This window comes from Macaca fascicularis, chromosome 6 (genome assembly GCF_037993035.2).
Source record: "Macaca fascicularis isolate 582-1 chromosome 6, T2T-MFA8v1.1".
NCBI lineage: Eukaryota > Metazoa > Chordata > Mammalia > Primates > Cercopithecidae > Macaca > Macaca fascicularis.
In genome coordinates, this window is record NC_088380.1 from 41140135 (window position 1) to 41156159 (window position 16025).

The 16025-nt window shown below is 42.3% G+C and overlaps 1 protein-coding gene across 4 annotated transcripts; it reads left to right on the top strand.

The window, feature by feature from the left end:
- The first annotated feature begins 367 nt into the window (after positions 1 to 367).
- CARD6 (caspase recruitment domain family member 6) lies at positions 368 to 15042 on the top strand. Of its 4 annotated transcripts, none has more exons than XM_073993371.1 (3): positions 368 to 666; positions 2149 to 2923; positions 11729 to 15042. In XM_073993371.1, the coding sequence occupies exons 2-3, from the start codon at positions 2902 to 2904 to the stop codon at positions 14002 to 14004; spliced, it is 2298 nt and encodes a 765-aa protein (XP_073849472.1). In that variant the 5' UTR covers positions 368 to 666; positions 2149 to 2901; the 3' UTR covers positions 14005 to 15042. The 4 variants fall into 4 exon arrangements, with proteins under 4 accessions (XP_073849472.1, XP_005556846.3, XP_065402269.1 ...); XM_005556789.5 differs by having other exon boundaries at positions 2149 to 2703; XM_065546197.2 differs by lacking the exon at positions 2149 to 2923.
- The last annotated feature ends 983 nt before the right edge of the window (positions 15043 to 16025 follow it).

The window sequence follows — 16025 nt, forward strand, 5'->3', positions numbered from 1 at the left end:
TATATTGCCAGATTGCCCACCAAATATTAATTAATAATTTACAATCTTGGCATCATAGTATAGTTCTATGAACAGGGAATACCTAGTCCAACCTGAAGTTCAAGAGCGACTTCTTGGAGGAGGTGACCCTGGGTCTGAGTCATGGTGAGAATTTATCAAGCCTTCAAAAGAGCAGATAAATAATCCACAAGGACCCCGGATCAGAGAGTGCTCTGAGCTGGGTTGCCCCACTGTGCTTGTATCTGCACTCTCCAACACTAGGCATCATTGACATATTAAAGCTTAGCCAAATAAAATTGTTCTTTGTCATTCTGTTTTCAACTTTTACTTATTCATTAGGATGATTTCATAATCCATTTCCTGGTTTAGAGGAAACAGGAACAATGGCTACTGAGAGTACTCCCTCAGAGATCATAGAAAGAGAACGAAAAAAGTTGCTTGAAATCCTCCAACATGATCCTGATTCTATCTTAGACACGTTAACTTCTCGGAGGCTGATTTCCGAGGAAGAGTATGAGACTCTGGAAAATGTTACAGATCTCCTGAAGAAGAGTCGGAAGCTGTTAATTTTGGTACAGAAAAAGGGAGAGGCGACCTGTCAGCATTTTCTCAAGTGTTTATTTAGTACTTTTCCACAGTCCGCTGCCATTTGCGGCTTAAGGCACGGTAAGTTGAATTTGTATACTTTCCGGGGTGAGAGGGAGGGGGCAGACTTTCTGAAAAAGAAAGAAAAAAAAGAAAATTGTTGCCTTTTATTTTTGTTAGTCTTTTTCCAGAGATAATTTTTACTGAAATATGAAACAGGGAAAAACTGGAATTTAAAAAGTTTCTGAAATTTAACATCTTATTGGTTTACGGAATCGATAATTTGTTTTTCAGACTGTACTCAAAACTTGCAGTTGTTTGAATGCTAACGTAAACTGCTCATTATACTGACCGTAACATGCTGAACTCTCACAGTTGGAAGGAAAATCCTGTTAATAGTAACACAATCCAGGGTTTGTTTTTCAAGTAGGTGAATTCGTGGATATTTACAGTGCCAAGACCACAAGCTGTATCTTTCACTTAGTATAGCCATTTTGAAAATACAAGGAAAATAATTTTTAACACATAGATGGCAGATCAGTAGTTTCATTTTTTTGGTGGTAAGAATGCCAGCAGCAGCTGTTTTCCAGAGCAGTTCCAGTGCTAATTCTTAAATGGTTCAAAGATAACTAGTAGTCCACGAAAAAGCAATTCTTCCAGTTGCTTAGCAATTCTGTAAATTACTACTAGGACTAGGTGTAGCTCCTTTGCTAGGAATCTAAAAAAAATTCAAAATTATTTTAAGGGATGTTAGAGGTAGAGGCTCAGTTAAAAAGGTGAATGTTAATGATACCTAATTTAGGACAAGATTTATATGCTTAGAAATTTTTTTTTATTATTTCTAAAGCACACTATTCCAAATTAGAGCCATTTGTTTACTGATTAGAAAGTATTTGTGATCAGATTTCATTAGCAGTGGCCCCAGGAGACGTGAGTCTGTTGTGAGTCACAGTAAGTCCACAAGTAAACACTGTTCATATGATTCAAATTTTTTGTTTTACTCACTTACCCTGGAAGGTTGCTGGGAAGGACTCAAACTTTAAGCAAGACAGTGGTGTGATCTGATTTTTTATTTTTTAGTCGAAAAAATAAAGTTCTGAAAGTTGATATGTTGACATGCAAGTTATATAGGAGGTGTTAGGTATTTCTGTCCTCCAGTGAAATAAGAGGCGGCTGGGCAATCCCAGCACTTTGGGAGGCCGGGACAGGTGGATCACCTGAGGTCAGGAGTTTGAGACCAGCCTGATCAACAAAGTGAAACCCCGTCTCTACTAAAAAAAAATTAGCTGGGCACGATGGTGCATGCCTGTAATCCCAGCTACTTGGGAGACTGAGGCAGGAGAATCACCTAAACCCAGGAGGTGGACGTTGCAGTGAGCCGAGATCGTGCCATTGCAGTCCAGCCTGGGCAACAAGAGCGAAACTCTGTCTCAAAAAAAAAAAAAAAAGAAAAAAGAAAAAGAAAAAGAAGAGGGATGATGCTTTGAGGCCTCAGGAACTCCAGCTATTATACAGTTTCTTTTTCTTAATTGGGAAAAACAATTCTTTTTCTTTTCTTTGCAGAAGTTTTAAAATATGAGAATATAGTACCTCCTCAATCTATGGAGGCAAGCAAGAATTCAGAAGATGCTTTTTCTCCTGGAATAAAAGAGCCTGAGACCCCTGAGATCACAGTGTTCTTCAGTGAGAAGGAACACTTGGATTTGGAAACCTCTGAGTTTTTCAGGGACAAGAAAACTAGTCATAGGGAAACAGCTTTGTCTGCCAGGAAGAATGAGAAGGAATATGACACGCCAGAAGTCACATTATCATATTCAGTTGAGAAAGTTGGATATGAAGTTCCAGCAACTATTACATATATAAAGGATGGACAGAGATATGAGGAACTAGATGATTCTTTATACTTAGGAAAAGAGGAATATCTAGGATCTGTTGACTTCCCTGAAGATGGAGAAGCCACTGTGGAAGAGGAGGTTTATGATGACCCAGAGCACGTTGGATATGATGAAGAGGACTTTGAGAATTCAGAAACCACAGAGTTCTCCGGTGAAGAACCAAGTTATGAGGAATCAGAAACCAACCTTTCATTGGAGGAGGAACAGGAGAAAAGTATAGAAGGTATGGAAATACCTTGCATAGTTAGTTAGGCAACAACTTAATAAGTTAATAAGCTTGCCATGACATAATGGGGATAGGAGGATGACAAAGGCACAGATGTCAGCAGAAAATCAACTACCAAGAAATTCCTTGTGCCTCTCTGATCTGGAATCTCCTTGAAGTAGGTGTTGACTTAAAGGAGCTCCCAGGACCTACGAAATGATGGACAGCATACACAAAAGTAAATATTGATTGTCAGTTTATAAATTTCTGTAGTTCGTATAAGGAGCTGCCAATCATTAATTTCCCATAATACGTACAAGGAGTTACTAATCATTAATTTCAGGCTAACCTATTCCTCAGGTTAAATCACTTTGTTTATTTTAATGCCTTTGTGACCAGAGAGATGTGGGAATTATGGGTTTGACTATTTAAGTGAAAACAGTCAGTAAATGGCTAAGATCCCAAAATATTGTTACTTGGCTTGATCCAGTCCACATAATGCCATCTTGATGAGAATTATATTTGTATCTTGAATCTGAATATTTCTTTATTTAAAAAAGAATGTCTTTGGGACACAGTCTCACTCAGGCTGGAGTGCAGTGGCACGATCATGACTCACCACCGCCTCTAACTCCCAGGCTCAGGTGATCCTCCCACCTCAGCCTCCTGAGTAGCTAGCATTACCGGTACCCGCCACAATGCCTGGCTAATTTTGTATTTTGTAAAGATGAAATTTTGCCATGTTGCTCAAGCTAGTCTCGATCTCCTGGACTCAAGTGATCGGCCCAGCTTGGCCACCCAAAATGCCGGGATTACAGGTGTGAGGCACTGCACCTGGCCAAATCTGAATATTTCTTAATGAAAATTCAAAATGAGAAGTGTTTCATTGGAGTGATATTGCCTGGGAAAATAAACATCACTAAGTTCTGAGTAGAGGATGAAAATGTAACTACCATCTCACATTCATTTCAAATCTTGGGGACTCGTCATCCACTTATGGTTAGGAAGAGAGTCATTTCTTCCTCATCACACCTTACATTAGTTTGTGAGGGATGCTGTAACAAAATACCACAAAATTGGTGCTTAAACAATAAACACAAATTTCTTGTGGAGGCTAGAAATCTGAAATCAAAGTACTGACAGGGTTGGTTCCTTCTTTTTTTTTTTTTTTGAGACAGAGCGAGACTCTGTCACCCAGGCTGGAGTGCAATTGTGCGACCTTGCTCACTGTACCCTCTGCCTCCCGGGTTCAAGCGATTCACCTGCCTCAGCTCCCCAAGTAGCTGGGATTACAGGTGCGTGCCACCACACCTGGCTATTATTTGTAGTTTTAGTAGAGACGGGGTTTCACCATGTTGGCCAGGCTGGTCTCAAACTCCTAACCTCAAGTAATCCACCCACCTTGGCCTCCCAAAATGCTGGGATTACAGGCATGAGCTGCCGCGCCTGGACAAGGGTTGGTTCCTTCTGAAGGATGTGATCTGAAGGATCCTAGCTTTCCTGGTGGTTTGCTGGAAATCGTTGACACTCTTTGGCTTGTGCAAGCATCCCTCTGATATGTCTTTACCTTCAAATAGCCTTGTCCCTGAGCGTGCATCCCTTTGGCCAAAATAAAAGACACGAGTCATACTGGATTAGGGCCCACCCTAATAACATTATTAAAACTAATTACATCTGCAGTGGCCCTATTTCCAAATAACATCACATTCTGAAGTACTAGGGGTTAGGATTTCAACATACGAATTTTGTGAGGGACATAATTCAACCCATGCCTCTTACCCCACCCCCAAATAACTTCTTAATACATGATTATTTTGGGGCCCCATTCTTAATTTTTATTTATTTATTTATTTTAGTTGGCGCATAGGGTTGAATTAATTAATTCATTGCATAGTGTCATCATTATTCTGCAAAAATCCCGTTTATCTATTCTGTTTTTTTCTCCATTTCCCATTTACTTTCTTCCATAGGTAACATTCTAATATTGCAGTGTGTCTCTTACATATTGTTTTATTTTCATGAAAATTTTTTTTCTATATCAGGTACTGACTGGATTTCACCAGGCTGTCCAGGCTGGTCTTGAACTCTTGGCCTCAATAATGCTACATAACAAATCATCTCAAAATTCAGTCACTTCAAACACTAGAGAGTTTATTATTGTTCACATGTCTGTGGTTGGCTAGGCAGTTCTCTGGTCTTCCCTGGGTTCACTCATGCATGTGTGATGAGGTAGTTGAAGGCTGGTCTCTCATCTTCTAGCAGGCTACTCTGGGCTTGTTCTCAGAATAGATGCAGTATATATATATATATATATATATATATTTTTTTTTTTTTTTTTTTGAGATGGAGGCTCATTCTGTTGCCCAGGCTGGAGTGCAGTGGCATGATCTTGGCTCACTGCAACCTCTGCCTACCAGGTTCAAGCGATTCTCCTGCCTCAGCCTCCTGAGTAGCAGGGATTACAGGTGCCCACTACCATGCCTGGCTAATTTTTGTACTTTTAGTAGAGACGGGGTTTCACCATGTTGACCAGGCTGGTCTTGAACTCTTGACCTCAGGTGATCCGCCCATCTCGGTCTCCCAAAGTGCTGGAATGATGGGCATGAGCCACTGTGCATGGCCAAATATATTCTTATGACGAGGGTAAAGGAGAGAGAAGGGGAGAGAGAGCAAGGTGGAGGGAGGGAGACAGAGAAGTAGTGAAGGCTTTTTGAGCCTTAGCTTGAGAACGATCATCATGCCATCTGTATTAGTTTCCTAGGGCTGCTGTAACAAAGTACCACAAATGATTGGCTTTAGAACAACAAAAGTTTATTGTCTCACAGTTCAGAAGGCCAGAAGCCTAATGTCAAGGTATCAGCAGGGTCATGCTCCCTCCGGAGGTGCTAGGAAAGGATTTGTCTCAGGCTTCTTGCCTAGCTCCTGGTAGCTTCGTGCATTCCTTGACTTATAGATGACCATTTTCTCCCTGTGTCTCTTCCATCATCTATCCTCTGTGCATGTCTCTGTGTCTAAATTTTTCTTTTTTATTAAGACACCAATTATATTGATTTAGGCCCCCCCACCCCCAAGACCTTATTTTAACTTAATTACCTCTGTAAAGATATAGATGCTGTTTATAAAATTACGCCACATTCTGCAGTGCTGGGGGACTTCATATCTTTTTGAGGGGGACAAAATTCAACCCATAACACCATTACTTCTGCCACATTCTGTTGACCAAAGCAAGTCTAAAAGCCAACCCAGGTTTAGGGTTGGGGGAAAACAAGTTCTACTTCTTGCAAAGTAAGAGAGCAAAGAACCCATAACACCATTACTTCTGCCACATTCTGTTGACCAAAGCAAGTCTCAAAGCCAAATCAGGTTTAGGGTTGGGGGAAAACAAATTCTACTTCTTGCAAAGTAAGATAGCAAAGACTATGGATACCAGAAAGCCATAAATTGGGGACATTATTACAATCAATCAAACATCTTTGGCAAAACAGATCAAGAGAAGTCTTAATAATAATGTAGTTATGATCTGTAATGTAAGTCTAATGGCCGCCCATCCACTCTAGTTGACTGGAGGCATGTGGCTATTCTTTGTTTCTTTCTCAAGTAATATTTGTCTGTGCAGCTGAGAACTGAAAAAAAAAGTTCTAACTCAAAGGGAGGTCTTCATGCTTTTTGTCATGCAAAATTTTATGTAAAAAATATCACAGTGTCAAAGTCTCAGAAAGGCTTAAACTATTGCCTTGTGTGCTCTGCACTATAGAAGGTCAACTTGTGTAGACAGTATCAATTGACTCTCTTCCCCCTCCAGCTTGTAGTTGGGTTCAACCATTGGGTGGAACTAATATGTCTCCCTTTCCCTGTGGCCTTTCTTTTTTCCTGAAGATCTAGGTTTTCATTTTATATTATTTTCCTTTAGCCTGAAAAATTTATTTATTATTTCTCTTAGTACAAGTCTGCTGGTGGTAGATTCTCTTAGTTTTTGTTTATTGAAAGATGTTTTTGTTTTGCCTTCATTCCAGAAGGTTGCTTTTGCTGGATATAGGATTCTACAACGTTTGCCTTTAACATGTTATGGATGCCATTTCTCTGTCTTTTTTTTTTTTTTTTTTTGAAACGGAGTCTCATTCTGTCACCCAGGCTGGAATGCGGTGGCACGATCTTGGCTCACTGCAAGCTCCGCCTCCCGGGTTCACGCCATTCTCCTGCCTCAGCCTCCCAAGTAGCTGGGAGTACAGGCGCCTGCCACCATGCCCAGCTGCTTCTTTGTACTTTTTAGTAGAGACAGGGTTTCACCGTGTTAGCCAGGATGGTCTCGATCTCCTGACTTTGTGATCCACCCGCCTCGGCCTCCCAAAGTGCTGGGATTACAGGCGTGAGCCACCGCGCCCAGCCTTCTCTGTCTTGTAGCTTCCATTGTTTCTGATGCCAAATCTTCAGTCATTTTATAAGTGCTATGTCATTTATCTCTGGTTGTTTTCAAGATTTTTTTCTTAATTTTTTTTTGAGCAGTTGACTCTGATGTATCTAGGTGTGATTTTTTTTTTTCTCTTAGTGTTTGCAGAGTTTCCTGAATCTATAAAAAAACCTTTTAATCAAATTTGGAAACTTTTCAGCTGTTATTTACCAAGATTTTTTTCTTTCTCACTTTTTCTCTTCTCTCTTTCTGAGACTTCAAGTACCTGAATTTTAGAGTTTTGAAAGTATTGTTCTACAGGTTCCAGAGACTCTGCTCATTTTTCTTTAATATTTTTTCTCTCTGTTCTTCAGGTTGGATATTTACTTTCTTCTGTCATCTCCAGTTTGTTGTTAGCCCAAGTAGTGATTTTAAACAAATTCATATATTGTGATTTTTAATTCCAGAATTTCCTGTTTAAAAGTAGTTTCTATTTTTTTCCGGAGAAATCCTATTTAATCATTCATTGTGGATTTAATTTTAATTTTTTTTTTTTTTTTGCGGGGGGGACAGAGTCTTGCTCTGTTGCTCAGGCTATAGTGCAGTGGTGCAATCTTGGCTCACTGCAGCCTCAACCTCCCAGGCTGAGGATCAAGCCATCCTCCCATCTCAGCCTCTCAGGTAGCTAGGGCTACAGGCACAGAAAATCATGGCTGGTTAATTTTGTAATTTTTGTAGAGATAGGGTTTTCACAATGTTGCCCAGGCTGGTTTTGAATTTCTGGGCTGAAATGATCCTCCTGCCTCAGCCTCCCATGGTTTTGGAATTACAGGCATGAGCCACAGTGCCTGACTGTAAAATTCTTATATGCTAAATCTAACATCTGGGTCATTTTGGAGTCAGTGTCCATTGAGTATGAGTTACATTTCCTACTTCTTCCTATGTCTGTTAGCTTTGGATTGTGTTCTATCCATTGTATATAATAGGTCATACTCTAGATTGTTATATTTCTTCCAAGAGTCTGAATATTATTTTGGTCTGTTTTTGTCTCCAATTAACCTGACTGCGCTTAAATTAAAAATTTAGACTCCTTTTCCATGGGTGGCAGCTGAAATCTCTGTTTATTTCTTTTTGCCTTAGTTGAGTTATTTTTATGAATTTTTAATTTATAAAACAGATTAGTTTCTTGATACTTTTTTCACCTAGCTCTGTGCTTAATTAGATACATCTCTGTTTTGTGTGTACATCTACTCTGTTGCTTTGATCTGCTCCATAGTGACACTGTTATTACCTTGTGGACATACCTGGCTTGGATACTGTGGGTACTGATGTCTTTCTTTTTTTTGAGATGACAGGCTGGAGTGTAGGGGCATAATCTCGGCTCACTGCAACCCTGCAACCTCCATCTCCTGGGTTCAAGTGATTCTCCTGCCTCAGCCTCCCGAGTAGCTGGGACTACAGGCACCTGCCACCACACCTGGCTAATTTTGATATTTTTAATAGACGGGTTGTCACTATGTTGGCCAGGCTGGTCTCAAACTCCTGACCTCAAGTGTTCTGTCCACCTCAGCCTCCCAAAGTGCTGGGATTATAGGTGTGAGCCACTGCACCCAGCCATGAGTACCAATTTCTGCCTGAAGAAGTAGAGAATTGCTTTCCTAAGGGAAAGTATGAGACAGGAAAAAGCAGAACTTAAAAGCTGTCCTACAACCTACTCTCTCACTGCTTCCTCTGTGAACTCTTCATGATAGATTCAACTTCCCCCTCACCGTTTTGCCCCAACACATATACCAGTTCAAGCAACTTTGAGACTACTCAAAGGCTTCTTATAGTTACTTTTATTAATTCCTAAAATCCATGCTTTTCTCTTCTGTTGTTTCTTCAAGGCTATTTTTAAGGGTAATTTTACATTTTTACACTAGCTGGCCATCTGTCAGGAGTAGGAAATCCAATCTGATCTTCTCTCTCTGTTATGCACTATCTCTGTATTTATAAGAAGTAGGTAGGCCAGCCAGAGTGGCTCGTGCCTACAGTCCCAACATTTTGGGAGGCTGAGGCGGGCAGATTAGTTGAGCCCAGGAGTTGAAACCAGCCTGGGCAAAATGGTGAAACCCTGTCTCTACAAAATGAAGAAATGAAAAGTTAGGTGGGGTTGATGGTGTGCACTTGTGGTCCCAGCTACTCTGAAGGCTGAGGCAGGAGGATCACCTGAGCCCAGGAAGTTGAGACTGCAGTGAGGTGAGATTGCACCACTGCACTCCAGCCTAGGTAACAGTACAAGACCCTGTCTCCAAAAAAAAAAAAAAAAAAAAAAGGTAGAAGATAGTTTGGAAAATGGGAGATCAGGAAAAATTAGGTATAGCCTGTAAACTCTGAGAAAAACTTTGAAGGAAATAAAATCTTCAGTTCCTGTAAACTTCAGCAAGAGATAAATTTAAGAAAGAACCAGTATCGGCCAGGTGCGGTGGCTCACATCCGTAATCCCAGGACATTGGGAGGCCGAGGCAGGCGAATCAAGAGGTCAGGAGATCGAGACCATCCTAACTAACATAGAGAAACCTCATCTCTATTAAAAATACAAAAAATTAGCCAGGTGTTGTGGCACCCGTATATATGGTCCCAGCTACTCAGGAGGCTGAGGCAGGAGAATCGCTTGAACCCAGGTGGTTCAGGGTTTCACCATTTTGCCCAGGCTGGTCTTAACTCCTGGGCTCAACTAATCTGCCCACCTCAGCCTCCCAAAATGTTGGGATTGTAGGCATGAGCCACTCTGGCTGAGGTGGAGGTTTCAGTGAGCTGAGATCATGCCACTGCACTCCAGCCTGGGTGACAGAGCAAGACTCCGTCTCAAAAAAAAAAAAAAAAGAAAAAGCCAGGCACAGTGGCTCCCGCTTGTAATCCTAGCACTTGGGGAGGCTGAGGCGGGTGGATTGCCTGAGCTTAGGAGTTAGAGACCAGCCTGGGCAACATGGTGAACTGTCTCTACTAAAATACAAAAAAAAAAAAAAAAAATTAGCTGGGCGTGACAGCGGACGCCTATAGTCCCAGCTACTTGGGAGGGTGAGACAGGAGAATCACTTGAACTTGAGAGGCGGAAGTTGTAGTGAGCCAAGATTGAGCCACTGCACTCCAGCCTGGCGATAGAGCGAAACTCCGTCTCAAAAGACAACAACAACAACAACAAAAAACCAGTATCAACCTAGAGTATTTCTCATAGATGTATATAATTTAACCTTAACAAGATGTTTTGCATTGCTGCATGTAAATGTTAGCACATTTTTAAAAAATAAAAAACCTAAATGATCATCCATAGGCAATTGTTTAAAATAGTTACATCCATCCAAACCATGGAGTACCATGAAATAGCTAAAGTGAGTTAGGTAGATCAGTATGTATGCTGACTTGAAATAATTTGCAAGTAATACCACTAAGTGAAAAGAAGCTGAAGAATTATTTGTTTCGTATAATATCATTTATGCAAAAAAAAAAAAAAAAATAGCATGGGCTGGGTACGGTGGCTCACGCCTGTAGTCCCAGCATTTTGGGAGGCTGAGGCAGGTGGATTACTTGAGGTTAGGAGTTGGAGATCAGCCTGGCCAACATGTTGGAACTCCCTCTCTACAAAAATACAAAAATTAGCTGGGTGTGGTGGCGCACGTCTGTAATCCCAGTTACTCGGGAGGCTGAGGCTGGGAGAATTACTTTAACCTGGGAGGTGGATGTTGCAGTGAGCTGAGATCTTGCTACTGCACTCTAGCCTGGGTGACAGAGCCAGACTCCATCTCAAAAAAAAAAAAAAAAAAAAAAATAGCATCTACTAAGTAAAACTATTTATTTCTATATATGCATGCATACTTAAGTACTTGCATAGAAAAAGGATGGGAAGCAAATATACTGTACCATATTGATATCTCCCCTAAAAACAAAGATGACTTGCCAGAATGGTGAAAGGAGACTTCTACTTTATTTATATTGTTTCGGTTTTTTTGCAATGAAAGTGTAGATTAGACCAGGTGTAGGGGCTTATGTCTATAATCCCAGCACTTTGGGAGGCTGAGGCAGGCTAATCACTTGAGGCTAGGAGTTCAAGACCAGCCTAGCCAACATGGTGAAATCCCATCTCTACTAAAAATACAAAAATTAGCTGGGCATGGTGGCACTCACCTGTAGTCCCAGCTACTCGGGAGGCTGAGACACAAGAATAGCTTGAACCCAGGAGGTGGAGGTTGCAGTGAGCTGAGATGGCTCCATTGCACTCCAGCCTGGGTGACAGTTTTCTTTCAAACTCTGTCTCAAAGCAAAAAATGATGCAGATTATTTATTTAATTTTAAAAGTCACGCTGAGCACAGTGACTCATGCCTGTAATCCCAGCACTTTGGGAGGTTCATTTGAGACCAGGAGTTCAAGATCAGCATGGGCGATATAGCAAGGTCCCATCTCTATTAAAAAAATAAAAAGTAGCCAGGCATTGTGGTAGGTGACTGCAGTCTCAGTTACTTGGGAAGCTGAGATGGTAGGATCCCTTGAGCCCAGGATGATGATCACGCCCCTGGATTCCAGCATAGATGACAGAGTGAGACTGTCTCAAAAAAAGAAGTCGATGGGGGAAATTGAGATTCTGAACATGGCATTCACTATTATCTTCTCTCCTACAGAAAGAAAAAAGGCGTTTAAAGACATCCTGTTATGTTTGAACATGGATAGAAGCAGAAAGGTTCTGCCAGATTTTGTTACACAATTCTCCTTAGATCGAGGATGTAAGTGGACCCCGGAGAGTGCAGCAGACTTAGCCTGGAATTTCCTGATGAAAGTTCAGGCACTAGATGTGACGGCTAGGGATTCAATCCTCAGGCACAAGGTTCTGGATGAAGATAGCAAGGAGGATTTGCTGCCTGGAGTGGAGAATTTGGAAATTCGAGACATACAAACCATTAATCCCCTTGATGTCCTTTGTGCCGCCATGCTGTGTTCAGATAGCTCTTTGCAACGCCAAGTCATGTCAAACATGTATCAGTGCCAGTTTGCTCTTCCCCTGCTACTGCCAGATGCAGAAAACAACAAAAGTATCTTAATGCTGGGGGCCATGAAGGACATTGTGAAGAAGCAGTCCACACAGTTTTCAGGAGGGCCTACAGGGGAGACAAAAAAGTTTCTGACTCTCATGAAGATGCCTGTCATCTCTTTTGTGCGTCTAAGATACTGTAGCTTCTCTAAGTCCAGAATCCTCAACACACTTCTCAGCCCTGCCCAGTTGAAATCACACAAAATCTTTCTTCATCAAGATTTGCCTCTTTTGGTGCTTCCCCGGCAAATCTCTGATGGCCTGGTTGAGATAACGTGGTGTTTTCCTGATAACGATGATAGAAAGGAAAACCCCTGTTTTTTCCAAAAGCCTGTTGCTCTGGCTAATCTCCGTGGAAATCTAGAAAGCTTTTGGACTCAGTTTGGTTTTCTGATGGAAGTTTCTTCAGCTGTGTTTTTTTTCACTGACTGTCTAGGTGAGAAGGAATGGGACTTGCTAATGTTTTTAGGAGAAGCTGCCATTGAAAGATGCTACTTTGTTCTCAGTCCCCAAGCCAGGGAGAGTGAAGAGGCTCAAATTTTTCAGAGGATGCTGAACTTGAAGCCAGCACAGCTACTGTTTTGGGAAGGGGGAGATGCTGGGGACAGAAGGAAGAACATGGAGGGCCTTCAAGCTGCCCTCCAGGAAGTGATGTTCTCTTCTTCCCTCAGATGTGTGTCTGTGGAGGATATGGCCGCCCTGGCCAGGGAGCTGGGGATTCAGGTAGATGAAGACTTTGAAAACACTCAGAGAATTCAAGTTCCCTCAGGAGAAGACATTGCTGGAACAGCTGAAGATGAGGGTCAGCAAAGACGCAGTCAGCTAAAAAGCTCATCTAAAAGCCAAGCTCTAATGCCAATACAAGAGCCTGGAACTCAATGTGAGCTCAGCCAGAATCTTCAGAATCTCTATGGTACCCCAATATTCGGGCCTCTTCTAGAGAACTCCTGGCCCTTTCCAACCAGAATTGGAGGTAACTTTAACCATGTTTCCTTGAAAGCCCCCTGGGTTATGGGCCACCCCTTTGGGTCAGAGCAGAGACCTAAGTGGTTCTGTACTTTGCCCTTTCAGAATGCAAGGGCCCGGGGCCGAGGTAAAAGTTTTGGTATTCAATCCTTCCATCCCCAGGTATTTTATTCAGGTGAAAGATTCTTGAAATTTTCCAGAGTTGCTCGGGGAGGTCACTTGAATGGAACATTTGGGAGACCGCCAAGACCCATTTGTCAGCATGTACAGGCCTGCCCTGAGAGACCACAAACGATGGGAACTCTTGAAAGGTCTGGGACACTAGTCTCCCAGGTAGGTCACTCCTATTCCCTGGGTTCACAGCCAGCAAGAGCAGTAAGGAAGCCATGGCCTCAGCAAGCTTGTACTAGGGGAACAGAATTAACTGAAGCAACTGGAAAACTGATAAGAACATCCCATATTGGAAAGCCTCATCCTCAGTCCTTTCAACCAGCAGGAGCCACACAAAAACTAAGACCTGCTTCTCAGCAAGGAGCCCAGATGAAGATGCAGGTTAGGGCTTCAAATCCAGCTCTCCAAATAGGGTCCTATCCCATATCCAAGAGCTCTCAGTTCAAATCCGATCAGTCCAACGCATCCACAGTCAAACACTCCCAGCCTAAACCCTTCCATTCTGTGCCCTCTCAACCTACACTTTCTCAGAAAAAATCCTGTCAGTCCCAGCCCTCCCAAACTAAACCTTCTCCATGCAAGCCCACTCAACCTAAGCCAAGCCAGCCCCAGCCTCCCAAGTCTAAGCCTTCTCAGCCCAGACCCACTCAACCTAAGTCATCTTCAACCAATCCTTCACAAGCTAAGGCACACCACTCAAAAGCAGGGCCAAAGAGGGGAGGGAAGCATTAAAGAACTAAGTCCATCTTCATTACAGCTGAGTCAAAGAAAAATAGGATTGGACTATTTCTTGAGTAAGTCATCCTGTTTGACCAAATATTGTATAATAAACTTGAAATTATTAAAAAAAAAAAAAAAAAAGAACTAAGTCCAGAGATCTATAAAGCATATCCTTTACCCAGGCCATCCCAATCATATAGTAAGCAGAAGAGTTGCCATGAAGGTGAAAGACTACTGTCACTAGCATGTAAAACAAAGAAAGGTATACATGACCGAATTGGATATCTTTTTGTTTGTTTGTTTGTTTGAGACAGAGTTTTGCTCTTGTTGCCCAGGCTGGAGTGTAATGGCACGATCTCGGCTCACTGCAACCTCCGCCTCCCAGGTTAAAGAGATTCTCCTGCCTCAGCCTCTCGAGTAGCTGGGATTACAGGCATGAACCACCACACCCAGCTAATTTTGTATTTTTGGTAGAGGCAAGGTTTCTCCATGTTGGTCAGGCTGGTCTTGAACTCCCGACCTCAGGTGATCCACCCACCTAGGCCTCTCAAAGTGTTGGGATTACAGGTGTGAGTCACCGCTCCCAGCCTGAATTGGGTATCTTTAAGATATCTGTGAGAGTTGTATTCATAACCAAGAAGAAAAATATGAAAATAAGACTGGAATCAAGCAGTAGATAATTGAATCCAATCTTGAGTATTATTAGATAATGTATAGCTTGCACCCAGGGAATGGGGGTCTATGAGACAGCCCCACTTGGAGAAGAATGGGGTTAGGGTCTCTAATTGCAAAGTAACTGTAAAATAGGACGAAAGTTGCCTCTGTGTCTGAAAAAGTGTCTTAGTTGTTGGCTGCTCCAGAAATGTCTTTGTCAAAAGTTTCTGGTTCAATATCAGCCAGTGAGCAGATAACCCTGCTTATTTGGTGTGGTTAAATCAACTAGCTTCTGCTAATAGCCCCAATTTGCTTGAATGGTAAAACTCTCTCATTTAACCCTTATAGGTAGAAATAATGAATTAACAGCCAATAAAATTAATTATTTGGCATTAACTTTGGAAAAGATCTATGTTTGTTTCATATTTGATACCATTTGGCTCTGTCTTCACCCAAGTCTTATCTCGAATTGTAATCCCCATGTGTTGAGGGAGGTACAAGGGACCAGGTGGGAGGTGATTGGATTATGGGGCAAGTTTCCTCCATGCTGTTCTTGTGATAGTGAGTGAGTTCTCATGAGATCTGATGGTTTATTTTTATTTTTTTGAGATGGAATCTCACTCTGTCACTGAGGCTGGAGTGCAGTGACGTGAACTTGGCTCATTGCAACCTCTGCCTCCCAAGTTCAAGCAATTTTCCTGCGTCATCCTCCCAAGTAGCTGGGATTACAGGTGCCTGCCACCACACTGAGCTAATTTTTGTATTTAGTAGAGATGTGGTTTCACCATGTTGGCCAGGCTGGTCTCAGACTCCTGATCGCAAATGATTCACCTGCCTTGGCCTCCCATACTGCTGGGATCACAGGCGTGAGCCACCACGTCCAGCAGAGATCTGATGGTTTAAAAGCGTGCCACCTACCCCCTTGTTCTCTCTGTCTTCTTTCGCCATATAAGCTACCTTGCTTCCTCTTCACCTTTCATCATGATTGTAAGTTTCCTGAGGCCTCCCCAGCCATGCAGAACTGTGAGTCAATAACCTCTTTCCTTTATAAATCACCCAGTCTCAGGTAGTTCTTTCCTTTTTTTAGACGGAGTCTCGCTCTGTCACCCAGGCTGGAGTGCAGTGGTGTGATTTTGGCTCACTGCAACCTCCGCCTCCTGGGTTCAAGCGATTCTCCTGCCTCAGCCTCCCGAGTAACTGGGACTATAGGTGCCCACCACCACGCCCAGCTAATTTTTGTATTCTTAGTAGAGACAGGGTTTCGCCATATTGGCCAGGCTGGTCTCAAACTCCTGACCTTGTGATCTGCTTGCCTCAGTCTCCCAAAGTGTTGGGATTACAGGCATGAGCCAGCACGCATGGCCTCAGGTAGTTCTTTA

Coding starts and splice junctions, on each gene's coding strand:
- CARD6 (XM_005556789.5), top strand. CDS start 384: ATGGCTACTGAGAGTACTCCCTCAGAGATCATAGAAAGAGAACGAAAA. Junction 667..2,148: donor CATTTGCGGCTTAAGGCACG/GTAAGTTGAATT, acceptor TTTTCTTTGCAG/AAGTTTTAAAATATGAGAAT. Junction 2,704..11,728: donor ACAGGAGAAAAGTATAGAAG/GTATGGAAATAC, acceptor TCTCTCCTACAG/AAAGAAAAAAGGCGTTTAAA.